This window comes from Mchenga conophoros, linkage group LG3 (assembly GCF_057382185.1).
Source record: "Mchenga conophoros isolate Kocher_MC1m ecotype Shallow Benthic linkage group LG3, M_conophoros_male_GT1.1, whole genome shotgun sequence".
Taxonomy (NCBI): Eukaryota; Metazoa; Chordata; class Actinopteri; order Cichliformes; family Cichlidae; genus Mchenga; species Mchenga conophoros.
In genome coordinates, this window is record NC_140528.1 from 84,373,470 (window position 1) to 84,396,160 (window position 22,691).

Below are 22,691 nucleotides of genomic sequence, written 5' to 3' on the forward strand. Positions count from 1 at the left end.
AGACTGTGCAGAGACTGTAGAAGGACAGAGCAGCAGCAGAGCAGTCCAGATACACTGATGATCCTCTGTCAGATCCAGAGGGACACACAGGGATGATGCTGGACTCTACATTGTGTCTGACAGTGGAGCTGTTCTCAGAGCAGTTCACTCTGCAGCACTGACAGTCATCTGCACTTCTTCTCATTCCTCTGTCAGTCACTGCTGGATGAAGCTCTCCTCTCCACCTCCCAGTAACATGGCCCAGTCAGAGCGTCTCTACACACAAGCTGCTGCTGCTTCAACCTCTCTGGATCATCAGGACACAGCTCCTCCTCTCTCAGCACACACACCGTCCTGTTTACCATCATCAGCTGCACCTGCAGAGAGAAGAAGGAAGAGCAGAGGAGATAAACGAGTGTTTCCAGAGACTCTTCATCAGCTGTCAGTCAGTGATGCAGCACATCCAGTATAAAGAGCAGCAGGGACTTCAGTGCTGGGACTGTACTAGGACTCATTGTTGCTTCACTTTTTCTAATCTTTGGATTTTTATTGAAGTTGATGAAAATGTTTTTCCCTCCTAGTTTGAGTTTGGACTTTCATTCATTAGAAGAACCTTGGTGTGTCCACTCTGAGCTCTGTAGGAACCCCAACAACAAGCCCAACAATCCAGATGGACGGTTCCAGCTGTTAACTGGAGGAATTCCATCCAAACATCTGCTCTCACTAAATTCTTCCTCACCTACAGACTGTGTTCTTCACTGCTTTGGAAATGAATGCAGTCATTGGTCTGCGTGCTGCTTTGTTCAGAGAGCTGATTGGCTGTTGACAGTGTTTGATCAGAGCGTGTCAGCCGTTACCATGGTGACCATAAAGGTCAGAAACAGGAAGTGTTTGTGTCCAATCCTGAAGCCTGTCACCATTCTCCTCTCACAGCTTCACTGAGAAGCTGCAGCTTTACAGGAAACACTGGATCTTTGTTTCATACTGACTGTGTTTAGTACAATACTGCTGACAGCACCACCCACTCACTCCATCACTCTACTGACCTCAGAGTCTCCAGTCTGTAGTCTGGACTCTGCTGAAGATCAGACAGCTGCTTCACATCTGGATCCTTCAGGTTGTTTCTCCACAGGTCCAGCACTCTCAGATGGGAGGGGTTGGACTTCAGTGCTGCTGCCAGATAATCACAGCTGATCTTTGACAAACCACAGCTCCTCAATCTGTATAAAGAATGAAAGATGTAAGTTTATTAGACAAAGTGTGAGCTTGAAATCATTCAGTGTTTCATCATCTGTTCAGAGCTGAAGAAGGTTCAGAATGTAGAAGTTTAGAAAATGGAAACTCCAAACAGCTGAAGCCAACAGGAAGCAGCTTCAAACAGGAAACTGTGCAGAGTTTCAGACTATATGTCCTGATGCAGCCAGTTGGATTTTGGAGATTTGAATCTCTGTTCTGTGACTAAGTCCTTGAATCATTTCTTCCAGTTGGTCCAACAAGACAGACTAAGTGTTGGACATGTGTTGTGGCTCCATTAGGGGAGCTTCTAAATGTGATGTGATGGCCCCTCTGGGTCTGTCAGGTCACAGCACTGAAGAGAGCTCAAACTGGGCACACAGTTGTTCCAGTCTGGACCAAAGACTCTATACTGGGACTGAGGGACTGCTTTGACTGCACCCACTGGGACTTTTTAAAGGCTCATGTTCTCACTTAGATCATCGATTTCTACTTACATTTCTTTCTGGGAAAAATGGGGATTACTTTGGAAACAGGAAGTATTTTCCCCAATAAGCAGCCCTGGATTAGTAAATCACTCCAACATGTTCTCAGGCAGAAGAAGCTGTCTTGTTATGAGGGAGAGAAGAAAAAGATTGAGGCACAGAAACTTGTTGAAAGAGAGATAAAGCAGCTAAAATCAGGTGTAAAAGTAAAGCAGAGGATGAGCTGAATAAAGGACACTCAAGGCTGGCTTGGAAAGGAATGAAGTCCATGGTGGGGATGCAGGACAAGGAGCAAAGATGAATGTGATGCTGAATCAGCAGAAGACTTGGACTCATTGGATTCCAGCTTTGATATCATTGATTTCAATGAAGAGCTTTGTGATTGTAGCAAAGGGCTGGTAGCTCTGAGAGTCCCACCGATGAGGTGTTTGTGTGGAAATCTCTTAGGCTACGATCACACTGCAGGCGAAAGCGCATCAAATCCGATTTTTTTGACCCTATGCGACCCATATCCGATCATGCTATGACAGTGTGAACGGCGCAAATCCGATATTTTCAAATCCGATCTGGGTCACTTTCGTATGTGGTACTGAATCCGATGTTTTAGAAAGCGACTGCTGTTTGAACGGTCAAGTCGCATTAAATCCGCCTTTTACGTCACCGACACAAGACTGAAGCCAATTATCAGCGCCCGAGAAGACATCGCGAACGCTTCCTAGCCATCCCGTGTAGATGTCAGTGAAACTGTTGGGAAGACAACGTAAACATTTTATTTGTACTGTATAATCTGCAGATTCTGACAGAAATCTGCAGCTATCCTTTGAAGCACCGCTCCTCTCTTAAACAGCAATAAGGATCATTATTAGGTTATTTACATTATTATGTAAATAACAAAATAACTTAAAGCAAAAAATTAGGAAACGTAAAGTCCGAAGTCTTTATATTAAGGGCCATCTGTCAAACAATATTCTTTGCTCTGGGTCTAAACAGAGCGCGTTGTGTGTGACATCTTCTTTTGCGCATGCGGGCCGCTTTGAGCGTTCACACTAGAGCGCGTTTGCTGTCGCATTTTATTTGTAGTGTGAACGAGGAGACAAAAAAATCGGATTTGATCAAAAAATCAGAATTGAGCATTAAGACCTGCAGTGTGAACGTAGCCTTAGTGGGACCAAAGAGAGAAAAAGCCCTGGTTCTGATGCTGTGGGAGGGAAATGATTGAAGTGTGCTGTGAGGAACTGACTGGGAGATTTTCACACATTTTCCAGTCCTCCTTGGAACAACAGGAATTTTCCAATCTTCCTTGGAACAACAGGAAGTTCCCAGCATATGGAAACAAAGGTTAAGTGTCCTATGGCACTCAGTGATGATGGTGCTGTGGCCCCACCACCTCCACCTCTTTGTAAAGGAACTAACTGTAATCTGAAGCTTCAAATGGAACTAAGACTTCCTCCACTATGTGGCAGTGTCTGATGAGAAAGTGTTAGTGGAGCTGGCCTGGAGTCAGAAACAGGAAGATGCAGGATTTGGGCTGAAATGGGGAAAAGTGGTTCGCACTAGTGCCTTAAAGCAAGAAGGTTGTAGGTTGAAGCTTGTTGGCCTTTCTGTGGAGGTTGGATGTTCTCCCACAGTCCAATGAAATGCTGCTTAGGTTCATTGGTGCTTCTAAATTGGCTGTAGGTGTGGATGTGAGAGAGTGCTTCTCTGTCTCTCTCTGTTGGCCCTGTGATGGACTGCTCACCTGTGCAGGTGGACCACGCCTCTTGCCCTATGACAGCTAGGGCACAGGCTGCAGCCCGGTGAGCCTAAGCTGAATAAACAGTTAGCAAAAATGATCCATAGATGGCCTGAAATCCCCCAGTTAGCAGTTTGGTAGATAGCTATGACATGCTAATCCCATCCAGCAGCTGTATTCTACCTGTAAGCTGATCCCTGCTGAGCCAAAGCACTTTTTCATATACAAATTACAACCTTTAATAGAAACCTATTGGTCAGCATCTTATTAGCCTGCTGTTAGCTTCATTCCACAGAAAACTGAGAGAAACTAACAGAGTTGATAAAGAATAAAGAGAAATGTGCTGATTTAAAGCCTTTGAAGTGCTTCAGATGATCTCTGTCCACTTCTGTCCACTCATTCATTCATGTAAGCTTTCTAATGCAGCTTTGATCTTCACAGTCTGCTTCATGAAACTCATTCTAACCCTGAATGTCAGAGTGTTCCTCCTTCTCTTTCCCATCATTCATGCTGGCAGTGGAGGAGATTTGGATGTTGGACTGTGTTTTGGATGATGTGTGTATGTTTGTGTTGGACTGCTGTCTGTAAAGCAAACGCACATTTTGCTTTGGATTTCAGTGTCAGACAGACTTTAAGGTGGAATGAAGAGTTGGAGAGTTTCACAGTGAATTATCCAGTGGAGGATTTTTCTTCTTCTTTGAAGGTTTGAAATGTGAACATTGTTCTGCTGCAGTCAATGGACTAAACCAGAGAAGAAGAAAACAGACTTTACCATGAAGATCCTCAGTGTGGATCAGTATAATATCAGCCTGATGTCTGCAGTTTAGTGTCAGCACAACTTTCACATCATATTCATCTCAGCACAACTAAAACATGCTGACTGACCTCAGAGTTTCAAGTCCACATCCTGGACTCTCCAGGAAACCACACAGATGCTTCACTCCTGAATCCTGCAGCTTGTAGTTGATGCTCAGGTCCAGCTCTCTCAGATGGGAGGGGTTGGACTTCAGTGCTGCTGCCAGATAATCACAGCTGATCTCTGACAAACCACAGTCCCACAATCTGTATAAAGAATGAAAGATGTAAGTTTATTAGACAAAGTGTGAGCTTGAAATCATTCAGTGTTTCATCATCTGTTCAGAGCTGAAGAAGGTTCAGAATGTAGAAGTTTAGAAAATGGAAACTCCAAACAGCTGACAGAGTTCATACGCCTTTGTCAGGGTCAAATTCAAGCAAGACCATGTGAAAATTAAAACACATCATCCTAGGTGAACTTAAACACCTTTGTTCCCCTTTTGTTAAGACATAGAAAAGTACACCACACAAAAATACTGCAAAAGGAAACGGTCGCCTTATATACATAGTGTATAAACTCAAAATGCACATTTCACTTCAAATTAAGATTAAGGCTTTGAACAGATCACATAGTTCAGTTCAACATATAAGACTTTAAGAATGCACAAGCATCTACTTAAAATCTATTTAATTTATCATCCATGATATTATTTTGTACAATTCCAATGTATTTTGTTCATCTCCCTTAAATAAACAGGCAGTCTTAAAGTATGAAATATTCATATACAAACACATATAAATGTGTGTACTGTCTCAGTGGCTGATAGTACCCCACAGGCCTCAGTGTGAGCTTGAAGACATTTATAATGTTTAAGTAGTTTAATGTGCAGGTGCTGACGATAAACACATTTTGAATGAAAGCCGGGGAACTTTGGTAGCACAGAAACAAGTGGCTATTCTTTGTGACTATATGGATCACTCACAATACCATTATTTCACACAAAGGCACCAAATTAATACTCAAAAAAGCTGCAGCAATACACACAAATATAAACAGTACTTGGTGACAACTTTGCTTTTAGCCTTTAACCCTTCTTGACTACTTTTGATGTGGCCTCTATATTTTACCTTTAAAAACAGTTTATCTTGCCAATCTGTTATTTTCTCATTTTGACCAACTGTATCAGCACAATTTATCTAAATTCAGACAAAATTTAAAATACAAGTAGAAAGTGATATTTTGACTGTAAAAACCACACACATGTTTAACGAATCATCTTCATAACTTGAAATGCAAATAGAGATTGTACACTTTTAAAAATACGCACACGTTTTGCAAACAACAAAGTTATATGGTACTATTTACCAAAAAATGCAGCCAAGGCTCAGACGTTTTTCATATAATCATTTCAAACTATTTACAGAACAATCAGGTGTCAAACAATAGTTTGTGTCACTCTAACACATATGAGAACAGCACAGGGATAAACCTGCAGGTCTGACAGCAGGTGTGTCACTCAGCGTTTACACTGCAATCTGCCTTTGTTGGCTTTAAGGCAGCAACTGTGACGATCACTAGTAGAACTGACACACAAAACAAAACAACAGCTACACACTAAATACACAAGACAACAAACTAACTTGAGACCAAACACGGTAAACGTCACAAATCTCTCACGTATCAAAACTCTCTCTCTCTTTCGCTCACTCGCTCTCTCTTGCCGGTCACTCCTAAAACTTCCCCCTTTTGCTAAACAACCAAATGTCATGTTTCCATATCATTTTTGATTGGTCGACATGGTACATTTTCCCACCTATAGGGCTTTGGAGCGTGATGTCACGGGAGATGGGCCACGCCCCCTTCCGCCATGACAGTAGGCCAGCCAAAGGATACCATTTCAGCTATGGATCGTACGTGTTGTGTTGTCGGTTGCAACGTTAGATCACACGATCGTGAAGGCAAGAAGCTGGATAACGGGCTCTCTTTTCATCGTTTTCCATCCTGGAGGCAACGTGAGGGATCCCATGTATCCGATATTACTAAACAAAGACGTCAGGCTTGGATTGCAGCGGTGAGACGAGGGGATATCGAGTTCTCTGCAATCCCCAGCTTTTTGTTGGTTTGCTCACGGCATTTTCTTTCCGGTGAGTTCTAAATTAATTCATATCACTCTTGAAAGGCTTTTAGTGTTATTTTCAACGTGCTGAGGTCATAGATAATGAGATAAAACATGCTAATGTGTGATGCTGCAGAACCACATCATGTCGACTGAGTAGCTTATGATTTGGCATTATTGGAGGCAAACCAGCATATGAAATGGATGTAACAAATCCAGACTGGGCACCAACACTGCACATGGGGCATGACGACATACCTGTATCAGACTCGGACCGGCACTCAAGGCGTACGCAACGGAAGCGAAAAAGAGCACCCATCGGAGGTAAACAACCCCCCCCCCCTCTAAAAACATACTAAATTGCTATCACTGTACACTAATCCGCACATAACTTCCAGATGAATCACACACCTGTCATTGGAATATTGGTGTACATTTACCTTATGTCTAATTTTATCTTACAGGCTTTCGTTATGCAGCTGCAGAGTCTGAAGGTGTGCCCCGTGCAGAAGTGATTGATGAAGATCTGACAGAAGACCAACAGCAAAATCACAATGTCATGGAGGCAGTGGACAGCAGTTGTGTTGGACAAGTGGAGGTTGAGGTACCAGCTGCAAATGTGGATATACTGAAGAAATGTAAACCTTTTAAAATGATGACAGATTACAAACTCTCAGCTGTGTCTGTAATCAAACCTCTGTAACTTTGCTTCACTTCAGCAGCATCAGCTCATGTTCACATGTTGATTCATGGTTTGCTTCAGTTTTTGATGGACTGCAGAATATTTTGAAGGTTATCTGCTATAAAAAGCCAGAACAGGAAAATCTGCTTCATGTGTTTCTGTTTGATCCTCAGTGACTTTGACACAAAGGCCTCTGCTGTGATGATCACACCTCTGATCAAGTCTCACAGTGTCAGCTTTGTTTTTATACATATGGATATGTGCTGATAAATGATCAGAGTTATAATATTTCCCACTGCCTGCTGTGTGCCGTGACCTTTGACCTGCTAAAGACAGTCAGCTGTGGATTATTCATTGTTGTGTCTGATACTTAGAACTGTGAGGAAGAACACTACACAGTTAATCAGGGTCCCCTCTCTCTGAATCAGGAAAGGTGGGCAGGCCGCGTGTGGGCCGCGGGCCATACGTTGAGTCTCACTGTTTGAAATGTGAACATTGTTCTGCTGCAGTCAATGGACTAAACCAGAGAAGAAGAAAACAGACTTTACCATGAAGATCCTCAGTGTGGATCAGTATAATATCAGCCTGATGTCTGCAGTTTAGTGTCAGCACAACTTTCACATCATATTCATCTCAGCACAACTAAAACATGCTGACTGACCTCAGAGTTTCAAGTCCACATCCTGGACTCTCCAGGAAACCACACAGATGCTTCACTCCTGAATCCTGCAGCTTGTTGTTCCTGCTCAGGTCCAGCTCTCTCAGATGGGAGGGGTTGGACTTCAGTGCTGCTGCCAGATAATCACAGCTGATCTCTGACAAACCACAGCCCCTCAATCTGTATAAAGAATGAAAGATGTAAGTTTATTAGACAAAGTGTGAGCTTGAAATCATTCAGTGTTTCATCATCTGTTCAGAGCTGAAGAAGGTTCAGAATGTAGAAGTTTAGAAAATGGAAACTCCAAACAGCTGACAGAGTTCATACGCCTTTGTCAGGGTCAAATTCAAGCAAGACCATGTGAAAATTAAAACACATCATCCTAGGTGAACTTAAACACCTTTGTTCCCCTTTTGTTAAGACATAGAAAAGTACACCACACAAAAATACTGCAAAAGGAAACGGTCGCCTTATATACATAGTGTATAAACTCAAAATGCACATTTCACTTCAAATTAAGATTAAGGCTTTGAACAGATCACATAGTTCAGTTCAACATATAAGACTTTAAGAATGCACAAGCATCTACTTAAAATCTATTTAATTTATCATCCATGATATTATTTTGTACAATTCCAATGTATTTTGTTCATCTCCCTTAAATAAACAGGCAGTCTTAAAGTATGAAATATTCATATACAAACACATATAAATGTGTGTACTGTCTCAGTGGCTGATAGTACCCCACAGGCCTCAGTGTGAGCTTGAAGACATTTATAATGTTTAAGTAGTTTAATGTGCAGGTGCTGACGATAAACACATTTTGAATGAAAGCCGGGGAACTTTGGTAGCACAGAAACAAGTGGCTATTCTTTGTGACTATATGGATCACTCACAATACCATTATTTCACACAAAGGCACCAAATTAATACTCAAAAAAGCTGCAGCAATACACACAAATATAAACAGTACTTGGTGACAACTTTGCTTTTAGCCTTTAACCCTTCTTGACTACTTTTGATGTGGCCTCTATATTTTACCTTTAAAAACAGTTTATCTTGCCAATCTGTTATTTTCTCATTTTGACCAACTGTATCAGCACAATTTATCTAAATTCAGACAAAATTTAAAATACACGTAGAAAGTGATATTTTGACTGTAAAAACCACACACATGTTTAACGAATCATCTTCATAACTTGAAATGCAAATAGAGATTGTACACTTTTAAAAATACGCACACGTTTTGCAAACAACAAAGTTATATGGTACTATTTACCAAAAAATGCAGCCAAGGCTCAGACGTTTTTCATATAATCATTTCAAACTATTTACAGAACAATCAGGTGTCAAACAATAGTTTGTGTCACTCTAACACATATGAGAACAGCACAGGGATAAACCTGCAGGTCTGACAGCAGGTGTGTCACTCAGCGTTTACACTGCAATCTGCCTTTGTTGGCTTTAAGGCAGCAACTGTGACGATCACTAGTAGAACTGACACACAAAACAAAACAACAGCTACACACTAAATACACAAGACAACAAACTAACTTGAGACCAAACACGGTAAACGTCACAAATCTCTCACGTATCAAAACTCTCTCTCTCTTTCGCTCACTCGCTCTCTCTTGCCGGTCACTCCTAAAACTTCCCCCTTTTGCTAAACAACCAAATGTCATGTTTCCATATCATTTTTGATTGGTCGACATGGTACATTTTCCCACCTATAGGGCTTTGGAGCGTGATGTCACGGGAGATGGGCCATGCCCCCTTCCGCCATGACAGTAGGCCAGCCAAAGGATACCATTTCAGCTATGGATCGTACGTGTTGTGTTGTCGGTTGCAACGTTAGATCACACGATCGTGAAGGCAAGAAGCTGGATAACGGGCTCTCTTTTCATCGTTTTCCGTCCTGGAGGCAACGTGAGGGATCCCATGTATCCGATATTACTAAACAAAGACGTCAGGCTTGGATTGCAGCGGTGAGACGAGGGGATATCGAGTTCTCTGCAATCCCCAGCTTTTTGTTGGTTTGCTCACGGCATTTTCTTTCCGGTGAGTTCTAAATTAATTCATATCACTCTTGAAAGGCTTTTAGTGTGATTTTCAATGTGCTGAGGTCATAGATAATGAGATAAAACATGCTAATGTGTGATGCTGCAGAACCACATCATGTCGACTGAGTAGCTTATGATTTGGCATTATTGGAGGCAAACCAGCATATGAAATGGATGTAACAAATCCAGACTGGGAACCAACACTGCACATGGGGCATGACGACATACCTGTATCAGACTCGGACCGGCACTCAAGGCGTACGCAACGGGAGCGAAAAAGAGCACCCATCGGAGGTAAACAACCCCCCCCCCTCTAAAAACATACTAAATTGCTATCACTGTACACTAATCCGCACATAACTTCCAGATGAATCACACACCTGTCATTGGAATATTGGTGTACATTTACCTTATGTCTAATTTTATCTTACAGGCTTTCGTTATGCAGCTGCAGAGTCTGAAGGTGTGCCCCGTGCAGAAGTGATTGATGAAGATCTGACAGAAGACCAACAGCAAAATCACAATGTCATGGAGGCAGTGGACAGCAGTTGTGTTGGACAAGTGGAGGTTGAGGTACCAGCTGCAAATGTGGATATACTGAAGAAATGTAAACCTTTTAAAATGATGACAGATTACAAACTCTCAGCTGTGTCTGTAATCAAACCTCTGTAACTTTGCTTCACTTCAGCAGCATCAGCTCATGTTCACATGTTGATTCATGGTTCGCTTCAGTTTTTGATGGACTGCAGAATATTTTGAAGGTTATCTGCTATAAAAAGCCAGAACAGGAAAATCTGCTTCATGTGTTTCTGTTTGATCCTCAGTGACTTTGACACAAAGGCCTCTGCTGTGATGATCACACCTCTGATCAAGTCTCACAGTGTCAGCTTTGTTTTTATACATATGGATATGTGCTGATAAATGATCAGAGTTATAATATTTCCCACTGTCTGCTGTGTGCCGTGACCTTTGACCTGCTAAAGACAGTCAGCTGTGGATTATTCATTGTTGTGTCTGATACTTAGAACTGTGAGGAAGAACACTACACAGTTAATCAGGGTCCCCTCTCTCTGAATCAGGAAAGGTGGGCAGGCCGCGTGTGGGCCGCGGGCCATACGTTGAGTCTCACTGTTTGAAATGTGAACATTGTTCTGCTGCAGTCAATGGACTAAACCAGAGAAGAAGAAAACAGACTTTACCATGAAGATCCTCAGTGTGGATCAGTATAATATCAGCCTGATGTCTGCAGTTTAGTGTCAGCACAACTTTCACATCATATTTATCTCAGCACAACTAAAACATGCTGACTGACCTCAGAGTTTCAAGTCCACATCCTGGACTCTCCAGGAAACCACACAGATGCTTCACTCCTGAATCCTGCAGCTTGTTGTTCAGGCTCAGGTTCAGCTGTCTCAGATGGGAGGGGTTGGACTTCAGTGCTGCTGCCAGATAATCACAGCTGATCTCTGACAAACCACAGTCCATCAATCTGTATAAAGAATGAAAGATGTAAGTTTATTAGACAAAGTGTGAGCTTGAAATCATTCAGTGTTTCATCATCTGTTCAGAGCTGAAGAAGGTTCAGAATGTAGAAGTTTAGAAAATGGAAACTCCAAACAGCTGAAGCCAACAGGAAGCAGCTTCAAACAAACACAACAAGACAAAAAACTCTGAATGTTTCACATTAAAGTCGTACATTTATCATAAAAACAGGACAAAGACTTGAAAAAGTCGTGTTTTTCCTTCCAGGAACCACAAGGCTTCACTTTTAAAGGTGAAGTGTGAAAGAAATGGACATATTTGAAGTCCAACACCTTTTTCCAGTCACATTATTAAAGCAGACAAACTACAAGCTCATTTTCATTCCAACAAGTCATCTTCTGACCTGGACTAACAACACTGGTCTCTATGTGCAGCTGGCTGTGAGACCAGTGCTCAGGGAGCGTCTACAAAGTGCAACACTGAAAGAACATCGCACACTAGCTTTGTCCCAAAACGTCGGCTGCATCCTTCGGAGGACCCGGTATTCACGGCCTACGTGGGCCGGGTCCTTCAAAGATCGAAAAGGCTGGAAGTGCGAGGCTGTGAAATGGGACGGTCTAGCCTTCAGATTTGCGTCACCGCTGTCTTTGTGGAGTTTAATAAACTCGGCCGTCTGCTCCTTGCTATCTAAAATATAACAGGACACTGGCGTAAATTCTCGACCGTCTCACACTTCTGTTTAATCAGTTTCCTGTTTAACGTTTATTCAGCTGTGTGAAAATCCCGGAGGAACTTTGATCTCAGCCAAACCGATTTACTCCGGAACAAATAAAACACAGAAAAAAGGCAAACAATTACATTTTTAAGTTATCCGGGTGACTTATATATCGTGTTTCACCTGAGTAGCGAAAGAGCAGGGGTCTGAAAACGATGAAGCCGGGCGTCCGCTGCTCTCGCCGGCTGGAGTGACCATTGAACCCCCCGGCTTGCTAGCGAGCGGGTGGGGAACAGACGTCTCCGAAAACGTCGGCACACTTTTGCAAATATGCGATGTCTTGATAAACCAAGCAGATATTTGAAGTTTACACAGCTACTTTCTCGCCTGAAAATATGTTAAAAGTTTATTTTGTGACCCAGAAAGATTAATAAGAGTAATTTGAAAACTTAGTAGCTGCCGCCATTGTTGGCAGCTGAAATTTGGCTGGGCCGCGCTATGAATTCTGGGATATGGTGGGCCACGAAGGACACACCCGACGAATCCTTCAAATTCGGGGAAATGAAGGACGCATTTGTGCATTTGCATGCGCAAAAGAAGACTTCACACACAACGCGCTCTGTTTAGACCCAGAGCAAAGAATATTGTTTGACAGATGACCCTTAATATGAAGACTTCGGGCTTTACGTTTCCCAATTTTTGCTTTAAGTTATTTTGTTATTTACATAATAATGTAGATAACCTAATAATGATCCTTATTGCTGTTTTAGAGGAGCGGTGCTTCAAAGGATAGCTGCAGATTTCTGTCAGAATCTGCAGATTATACAGTACAAATAAAATGTTCACGTTTCTCCAACGTTGTCTTCCCAACAGTTTCACTGACATCTACACGGGATGGCCAGGAAGCGTTCGCGATGTCTTATCGGGCGCTGATAATTGGCGTCTGTCTTGTGTTGGTGACGTAAAAGACGGATTTAATGCGACATGACCGTTCAAACAGCAGTCGCTTTCTAAAACATCGGATATGTATCGGATTCAGTACCACATACGAAAGTGACCCAGGTCGGATTTGAAAATATCGGATTCGCGACGTTCACACTGTCATAGCATGATCGGATATGGGTCGCATAGGGTCAAAAAAGTCAGATTTATAAAGGTCAGAAAAATCGGATTTGATGCGCTTTCGCCTGCAGTGTGAACGTAGCCTTACTCTCAAATCCTCCCTAATAACAAGAACATAATTACACTTTAGCCACAAGAGGGCAGCAGCATTAATACAAGTCACATGTATATAAAGGTACAGTGATTATATTACAGTGATTTTGACAAAAACAAAACAGAGGTTCATGGCAGTGTGTTTTTCATAACATACCAACCAAATTAAATAATAAAAACTTTATAACTTACAGAGCTTTTTTAGAGACTTTGACCACTGGCAGCAGCCTCAGAAGAGCCTCCTCTGAAGCAAAGTATTTCTTCAGGTCAAACACATCCAGATCTTTTTCTGATGACAGTAAGATGAAGACCAGAGCTGACCACTGAGCAGGAGACAGTTTATCTGTGGAGAGACGTCCTGATCTCAGGGACTGTTGGATCTCCTCCACTAGAGAACGATCATTCAGTTCATTCAGACAGTGAAACAGATTGATGCTTTTCTCTGCAGACAGATTCTCACTGAGCTTCTTCTTGATGTACTGAACTGCTTCTTGATTGGTCTTTGAGCTACTTCCTGTTTGTGTCATCAGGCCTTGCAAACGAGTTTGATTAGTCTTCAGACCCAAGAGAAAACGAAGGAACAAGTCCAGGTGTCCATTGGGGCTCTGTAAGGCCTTGTCCACAGCACACTGGTAGAAGTATTTCTTTGAAGATTTTCTTGTTTGAAACACCTTCCAAGTTGTTTCTTGCTCTTCCAGCAGATTGAGTCCAGAGTTGATGAAGGTCAGGTGGACATGAAGAGCAGCCAGAAACTCCTGAACACTGAGATGAACAAAGCAGAACACCTTGTTCTGGTACAGTTGGTTCTCCTCTTTAAAGATCTGTGTGAACACTCCTGAGTACACTGAGGCTGCTCTGATATCGATGCCACACTCTGTCAGGTCTGGTTCATAGAAGATCAGGTTTCCTTTCTGCAGCTGATCAAAAGCCAGTTTTCCCAGTGACTCAATCATCTTCCTGCTCTCTGGACTCCAGTGTGGATCTGTCTCAGCTCCTCCATCATATTTGATACTCTTGACTTTGGCCTGAACCACCAGGAAGTGGATGTACATCTCAGTCAGGGTGTTGGGCAGCTCTCCTCCCTCTCTGGTTTCCAGCACATCCTCCAGAACTGTAGCAGTGATCCAGCAGAAGACTGGGATGTGACACATGATGTGGAGGCTTCGAGCTTTCTTGATGTGGGAGATGATCCTGCTGGCCTGCTCCTCATCTCTGAATCTCTTCCTGAAGTACTCCTCCTTCTGTGGGTCAGTGAACCCTCTGACCTCTGTCACCATGTCGACACACTGAGGAGGGATCTGATTGGCTGCTGCAGGTCGTGTTGTTATCCAAAGGCGAGCAGAAGGGAGCAGGTTCCCTCTGATGAGGTTTGTCAGCAGCTCATCCAATGAGGTGGACTTTCTGGTTTCAGTCAGGATTTTAGTTTTCTTGAAGTCCAAATTAAGTCGACACTCATCCAGACCATCAAGTATGAACACAACCTGGAAGTCTTCAAGCCTGCAGATTCCTGATTCGTTAGTTTGATTAAAGAAGTGATGAACAAGTTCCACCAAGGTGAACTTTTCCTCTTTCAGCACATTCAGCTCTCTGAAAGTGAATGGAAATATGAACTGGATGTCCTGGTTGGCTTTGTCTTCAGCCCAGTCCAGGCTGTATTTCTGTGTTAAGACTGTTTTCCCAATGCCAGCCACTCCCTTTGTCAGCACTGTTCTGATTGGTTCATCTCTTCCTGGTGAGGCTTTAAAGATGTCTTCTTGTCTGATTGTTGTTTCTGGTCTGTCTGGTTTCCTGGATGCTGTTTCAATCTGTCTGACCTCATGTTCCTCATTGACCTCTGCAGTCCCTCCCTCTGTGATGTAGAGCTCTGTGTAGATCTGATTCAGGAGGGTTGGGCTTCCTGCTTTAGCGATGCCCTCAAACACACACTGGAACTTCTTCTTCAGTTGGGCTTTAAGTTCTCGTTTACGGAGTGGAGCAAATATTTCTGAAGGTAAGAAATTCAGAAAAAAATATTATATAATAAATATCATAGCCTTTCACTACCCTGAAAGGATGAATGTCTATTGGTCCATTTCTTGAGCTATTAGGAAAGATCAATATTCAGTCTTTAGAGAAATTCTCTTACTGCTCTGCAGATGGTCAGCCATCTCATGCTGCTTAAGTCTCCTCAAGAAGTGGAGTGTGATCTTCAGAAATGCTTCTCTGCAGCTCTTTCTTTCATCTTCATCCTCTCCTTCAAACATCTCCTCATCCTCCATCTGGCTCTTTAAAGTTTCTGGGTGATCTGGACTCAGAAGCTTCTGGATCTTCTTCAGCTCGTTCTTCACAAACATGGTGATGTTGTCCTCCAGCCGCTGGAAAAGAAGACTATATGAATTACCCAGTGGTAAATGGACTGGTTCTTATATAGCTCTCTTTGATACTCTGTGCACACAAAGCATTTATACAACATGCCTCATTCAACCAAGCACATTGTTCTATGCTTAAATACTTTCTTTCACACTCTGATGGATGCATCAGAGGGCAGCTTGGGTTTAGTACGTTACCCAGTACATTTGCCAGCCAGGGTTTGATTCACAAACCTTCTGACTAGTAGCTGACCTGCTCCCCTCCTGAGCTACAGCAGAGGAGGAGCCAGACATTTGAAACACCCGGGGCTTAGCCCTAAAGGGTAGTATGCATGTGGGATTTTTTTTTTTTTTGAGGGGGGGGGGGGGGGGTGTAGAAATGACTGAAAGATTAATAGGCTCTGTTTTGAGTTTTGTTCAAAAAAGAATGACTTCATATAGGGAAATATATATATCACACATGCAGGACACCTTAAACTAGTTTTTTAATTGAGCAGCAAGACAGAACGAAGTCGGGGCTGTATCAACACACAGGGACTAAACCCCAATTCAACCAGACCCAGAACTGATCCAGAATTAAAACAGGACTACAACAGTTCAAAAGCAGGATTACTGAGGACTTAACCAAGACATAACCACAATCAGAACTAGATGATAGTAGCACTAAAAATCATCATAGACCTGCACTACACTTATTTATTTAATTCTACCAAAGTACAATATTTAGATTGAGAAAAGTTTATATAATTATTTAGCCTTGTTGTGCAAACAAGCCTGCAGAACTTAATAAATATAGAATTTGAAAAATAGCAAACCTAAAAAGAAACACTAGGTATGAGATACATGAGTACCTATGATACAGTGATACTTTTAGTAAGCAACCATTTGACTAACATGTCTGTCTCACCTGCTCTTGTTCATCTCTATCTCTGCTCCTCTCTCTCCCTCTTTGTGCTGACAATCATCAAATATACAGTTGAAACCAGATATTTACAAACTCTTCAGATCAAAACACAAACACTTTTTTAATTGTAACATCAAGTCAGACTAAATGTTTATTTTTTTAGATTGATAAATATAAAAACATATTTGTTAACTTTAAGAGTAAAGAGAGAAACTGTCTGTGTTTTTTAATTGCAAATGGCACCAAATTGTATTCAAACTGAGCCACACTTATGGAGCTCCACAGTTCTTTTCCTGGTCTTTTGTTGACATCTCTTGATTTTCCCATGTCAAAGAAACAGGCTCTGTGTTTTGCCTTATATGCATCCACTCACATGGACTCTACTAAACTATCAGAAGCTTCTTCAGCTCAGAATGGAATCGTCTGGAGTTTTCTTATTAATTAACAATAAACTTAGTGTACATGTACTCCTAAATTTAATGAAAGTGATAAAAAATAGACAGCTCTGTCTCTCTTTATTCTGACATTTAACTAATTCAAAAGATATTTCAATATTTATCTAAAACAAAAGTTTACTCTAAATTGATGTTGTACAGTAAAAATGTTTTATGTTTTCTCCCTAAAGTGTATGTAAATATCTGGTTACAAATGTGAATATCCTGCTGTGTACTGAAATCCCTCTTGTTTTGCATAGAAATATACTGAACAACATACAAAGCATAATATATAAAATAACATTTACCTGAGTTTTTTCTTTGAAAGAACCCTCTAATGTCCATTCTTATATTTCAGTACATAACTGAAACCGATTTAGTCGGGGAGGGTAAGAACTGAAAATATGAAATTAACACACGTAAGATAAGACTCTCTAAAAAATAGCATTTGTTCGGCTTTTCATTTCGCCATTTGTTGATTCACTTGAAGAGCAAGTAAAATAATATTGGTCAAGTGATCAGTTTCATATCAATCTTTCGTGATGCACCGTCATATTTACATTATTTGTACGGTACGAATGATTTTCTTTGGTACCTGGTCAAACTTAAGCTCTCCTTAGTATGGCTGGCTCCGTCTCTCCAACAGCGCACTCACGGGCAGCAGCTCCCCCCGCCCCCTCGCTCAGTCGCTTAGTGCCTGAGCTTGGATCATACCAATATCAGGGGGGGATTCACGCACAGTCGTAAATTCCCACAGTGTGCACTATGTGCTTCGAATATTGTGTGTACTTTTTGTTTTATACAGTTGTCAGCCAGGCATCTAACTATGAAAAAATTACACTCCAAAATACCCCGGGCTTCTGACAAAACAACCCGGGCTTAAGCCCCGTAAGCCACCCCCACGCTCCGCCCCTGAGCTACAGTCACCCCAATCTGACTGAAATCATGGAGCCCAAACTCTGACTTATGTTGGACACACTGACAATCCTCTGGTCCACAAAGTGCAGCATAGAGGTGACTGAAAAGAACAAATGTAAACGTAGTACTACAAACCATAACCACAGAGTCCAGGTGTGTTTGATGTTGCTGTGCAGACTGACCAGTGGAAACCTCTGCTCTCTGCTGGTCCACTCTGTGGAGGAGTAATGTATAATTAGCTCATGTTATGTCTGTCCACACACAGACACAAGCTAAAGGTCCATGAAGTGATGTTTGGATGGGTTCAGTCAATCAGATGACTGTCATGGTGAAGCTTTGCTAGTCCTGCTGATCCCACTGAGAATTAACAACTCAGTTTCCAGATGTCTGTAGTTTTCTGCTCAGTTTCTTTAGTCCCAACAGCTCTTACCATCTCCTGCATAAAGCTTTCCCTCCATGCTCAGATGCCCTGGAACAAGGTGCTCTCTTTATATCAGTGACTGGTTTAAAGTGACAACTCGCCAAACTTTGTGTCAGCAAAAGTAGTTCTAATGTTTCTTACATTTATTACATTTTTACATTTTTACACACACAAATCAATGAACGCAAAAACATGAACTTTCCAGATATTTTGTTTCACAATGTTACAAAACTCAGTTCACAACTCCACAGTCAGATTTACAAGTACAAAATATTGATGACCACAGTTTGAGCCGATGTATGTCCCGAGTCTGTGGACTCAGTGGTTTTGTTTTGATTGTTATTGTCTTTTGTTACAATTTCATTCTGATTAAGATTTTCTAGTTCTGAGGTTTTGGTTTCTGTGTTCCCTCTGTACTGTGTTAGTATTGTGTCTCTGTGTTCACTTCCTGTTTTATTTTGACAGTGCCATGTCCTACGTTAGTGTGTCTACTTTTGCTTCCCCTTGTCTGGTTATGTCCAATGAATCCTGCTGTGTCTCCCTTTTCTCATTCCCTGATGGCTCTTTTGTGTATATGAGCTCTTTGTTTTCTCCTGCTTGTTGCTGGTTCGTCTGTGTTGTCTCCCCGTGTCTCCGTTTAAGGTTTCAGGTTAGTTTTTTAGTTTTTCAGTAGAGGTTATCTTAGCTTCTGCACAGGCCATCTCCACTGCACTTCACCGTTTCAATAAAGCTCACTCACTTCACAGCAGTGTCTGCATCTTGGGTCCTTTATTAAATTCAACATGGCTCGCCCCGCTAGCCGTGACATAAGATGTGAAAACAATATCCAAAAAACACGAGAGACAAACAGGGAATAGTTTTAAGGTGCAGGGCCAACAAACTGAGTCTAGCCATGAACTCAGAGTTGATTGAATTAGCATTTTGAATTGGCTGATCTGAGTTACTTCAATCAAGTCTATGTTCACTTTGAGTTAAGATTATACGTGATTGATGGAAAAGAAAAAAGCCGTCATCAGCAACTGATTCTGATTGAACAGGTTTTCAAATCTAAACGGTACCCATCCCTAGCTGGCTGTAGTTAAACCTTTACTTAAAAAGCATCCCTAGACCCAGCTGTCTTAGCTAATTATAGGCCGATCTCCAACCTGACAATCCTTGAAAGAGTAGTTGGGGGGAGACAATCAGAGGGGCAGTGTGATGATCTTAGGTTACAAACTACTGCAGTCAAGTCATTAAGGGAGACGGGATCAAACTGCTCTAAGACAGCTGAGCACACAGGAGAAAGACTCTGATCTGAGGCAGCAGTCGGCGAGACAAGAGCCCTAATAGACAGAAGCTTGTTGTTAAAAAACGCTAAAAAGAGTGACGCTGAAAAACTAGTTCATGCATTTATTACTTCCAGGCTGGACGACTGTAATTCATTATTATCAGGATGTCCTAAAAACTCAGTGAAAAGCCTTCAGCTGATCCAAAATGCTGCAGCAAGAGTCCTGACAGGGACTAGAAAGAGAGAGCAGATTTCTCCTGTTTTGGCTTCCCTTCATTGACTTCCTGTTAAATCCAGAATTCAAAATCCTGCTCCTCCCATACAAGCAGTGTTGGGACTAACGCGTTATTAACTCATTCACTGCCATTGACATCTATAGCCGTCAATTGCAGTGCATGAGTCAATGGGTTTAACTCATTCACTGCCAATGGCTGGCAGTGAATGAGTTAAGTAACGCGTTACAGTAACTACGTTATTATTGTGGTAACGAGCACGGCAACTAGTTATTATGCCAAAATCAGGAACGCGTTAGTCGTTACTGAGATTTAGATAGGGTCGTTACTCGTTACTTCGTGTGGTGGCTATCGCGGAGCTTCCACAGATTCAGTAACATTAGCAAGTGGTGGAGGCCAGCAGGTGGATGAAGGAAAGGGGACGCAGAAGGAAAAGAGACCCGAGGCGGCTGCCGCCGGTCCAAGTGTGAACTGAACTTCAGGTAAGAAGTTATGACCTGCAGTCTCTCTGGGTCAGATATGAACCAAGTTTAGGTGGAGTTTATTTTCGTTATTCTGACTTTTTCCGTACTGCGTGCTAGCTAGCATGACGGAGTTTCTATACAGCTGGGTGGTGCTATGAAGTTAATGATGTTGAACTTTATTTTGTTCATAAGTTATTAGAGTTGCCAACCGTCCCGTCTGGTATTCAGAGAAAATATTACGCGTTTCTTATTGAGGTGAAAAGGATCAGTTTGTCCCGTAATTCAGCTACAATGAAAAAGACACAAAGCTGGAGTTATTCTGTGTCTTTGCTGCACAGCTGCCTCTTCTTCTCTCATTCTCCCCCCTCCCTCTCCCGTTTCTACTTCAATCATGAAAACTGATCAATGATCAGCTGATCGGCTCTCTTGTTTGTTTATCGCTCACTTTGCGCCAGAAAGAGGAAACCAGCGGATGTCGCGGTAAACAACAGCAGCACTTTTAAGCTTGATCAGCTGTTGTTAGAATTTATTTAATATTAATTTCTAGTATCAGCTGATGTTTGATGGAGCCACAGCTGTAAAGCTGCTGGTCATGATATGGTTTGGTTATCTGGTGAGAGGGAAACATGAAGATGAAACCAGGAGACGTCCTTACTGGATCATCAGAGCTGAACAGGTGATGGAGAAACAGGTTTACCTTTTAGGTGACATGAATGAGTTGAAGGGAAGTTATGAACTGTTTCTGAGAGACAAATAACACCAGGATCCTTTTTTAGGTAGCTGACAGCTGGTAACTGTGCAGGTGCGGATCTAGCAAAGTGTTGCCAGGGGGGCATGTAGGGCATTAACAGGGAGAGGTGGGCACAAGGAAATACTTTTCTTTCTTATTCTCATTTAAAATGTCTAGCTTTTAAAAAATAATTATCTGAATCTTACAACAAACGATTGATAGATTGATGCATATATACCATCAAAACAGTGAACATCACTGTCACAACAGCGTTTGTTTTCATTCAAAGGCTTTATGTTTTTCCTATAATGGTGGGCCGGTCTCTAGTCAAAATGCCCGGACCAATTTTCTGTCCCAGTCCAGCCCTGTAAGCAGCTCATCTGCAGTCTGGTGTTACCTACATCTTCCTAATCAGAAGGCAGAATTTCCAAGTTCTGAGTACAATCAAAGCACCACGGCTGCAGTTTTTGTGTTGGATGTAAAAGGCGCACATGACGCTGTGACGTAGGCTAGAATCATGGCAGCAGTCAACGACGGTCCAGGCGTGGGATTTCTCTCGTGGAAATATGCACATTATCTTTTCCTTTCTATTGGTAGGTGGCACAGTGCACTGTGGCAAGTAAGCAAGCTAGAAGACTGGCAAAGTTATGGAAGAAACACATTAACAAGAGAATTCTGAGTAAAACCAAAGTTACTTTCCCTAGTAACTAGTTACTTTGAAAATAACGAGTAACTTGAAGTAACTGAGTTACTTTTGAGAGAAGTAACTAGTAATGTAACTAAGTTACTATTTTAAAGTAACTTACCCAACACTGCATACAAGGTCTTAAATAATCAGGCCCCATCTTATCTTAATGCTGCACCACAACACCTGATCTCTGGTTTCCTCACCTCTTCAATCCCACTTTAATACTTGACTAAACTCATTTTCCTGTTTAGGTGTTGAGGCAAAGCCGCCCATCTACAATGCAGGCAACAGCAAACGGAGCTATTTTTGATTCCCTTTGGGTTTTTTCTACTTTTGTGCTACAAAATGTTCAAGCTGATTAAATTCATTAGAATAAAAGTTCAGATAATTTTCTCATATTAATGTTGGAGGTAGAAATTCAGGTAACTTTGCACAAAAACTGGCAGAAATTTCCTTCAAAGATGGCGTTTTTACTTTAATACTGTGAGTACATTTCAGAGCCTGGACTCTTTTACCTTTACTTGAGTAAAGAAGTTGAATCAGTATTTCAGCTTTAAGAGGGTATTTTAACACAAACATCAGTCCTTCTACTTAAGTACGTTTGACACTTTGTTTAATCATCATTTTTAATGATCAAATATAATTATGTTTGTTATTTGTGGATTTTAAATGTCCTTGACAGAGACAGATGATGATCATTATCCTGCACTGTGGTCTCAGGTTTGGTCGAGCTAGCACAAAGAATGGCTATGTTGAACTTCCTCCTGGGATCTACACTAAGAAGTGAGTCCAACATTAGCAGGGTCTCTTTCCTTTATCTGGATTCACTTTAGCATTCACAGTCACGTGAAGCTTGTTATTAACTCGATAAGTCAACCCAGGGTTTCAGCTGAGCGCTCACATGAAACACATGGTGTTGGCAGCATCTGATCAATCATATTCATGGAGACGTGTATCAGCAACAGAGCAGCTGAGTTTGCAGAAGGAAGTCAAACTAAACCACAGGAACAATATGAGGAGATTACACACATAATAAAATACTAGCAGTAACACAGCTGCTGCAGACAAATCAGTCGTGTGATCGTGTGTGAGAGGAGAAGGACTGTAAAGGAGTTTGGTGTTAAAAGCTCT

The 22,691-nt window shown here is 41.8% G+C and overlaps 1 protein-coding gene and 1 pseudogene across 3 annotated transcripts in view; one reads left to right on the top strand and one right to left on the bottom strand.

Moving 5' to 3' along the window:
* Positions 1-22,691, top strand: part of LOC146581185 (NACHT, LRR and PYD domains-containing protein 12-like) — a 503,983-nt pseudogene that overhangs the window by 282,560 nt on the left and 198,732 nt on the right. The window lies entirely within an intron of this gene.
* Positions 4,296-15,486, bottom strand: LOC146581192 (protein NLRC3-like). Of its 2 annotated transcripts, XM_085267588.1 has the most exons (5): positions 15,279-15,486; positions 13,346-15,137; positions 11,054-11,230; positions 7,685-7,861; positions 4,296-4,491 (listed from the first exon to the last, which is right to left on the bottom strand). In XM_085267588.1, exons 1-5 carry the CDS (start codon positions 15,484-15,486, stop codon positions 4,296-4,298), a joined length of 2,550 nt encoding a protein of 849 aa, XP_085123714.1. The 2 variants fall into 2 exon arrangements, with proteins under 2 accessions (XP_085123714.1, XP_085123711.1); XM_085267585.1 differs by lacking the exons at positions 4,296-4,491; positions 11,054-11,230 and having other exon boundaries at positions 7,666-7,861.

Excerpts from the sequence above, each read along its gene's own strand:
- LOC146581192 (XM_085267588.1), bottom strand. The coding sequence starts at position 15,486 with ATGTTTGTGAAGAACGAGCTGAAGAAGATCCAGAAGCTTCTGAGTCCA. Across the intron at positions 11,231-13,345 it reads AAAGTCTCTAAAAAAGCTCT|ATTGATGGACTGTGGTTTGT; the intron begins GTAAGTTATAAA and ends TTCTTTATACAG. Across the intron at positions 4,492-7,684 it reads TGTGGACTTGAAACTCTGAG|ATTGTGGGACTGTGGTTTGT; the intron begins GTCAGTCAGCAT and ends TTCTTTATACAG.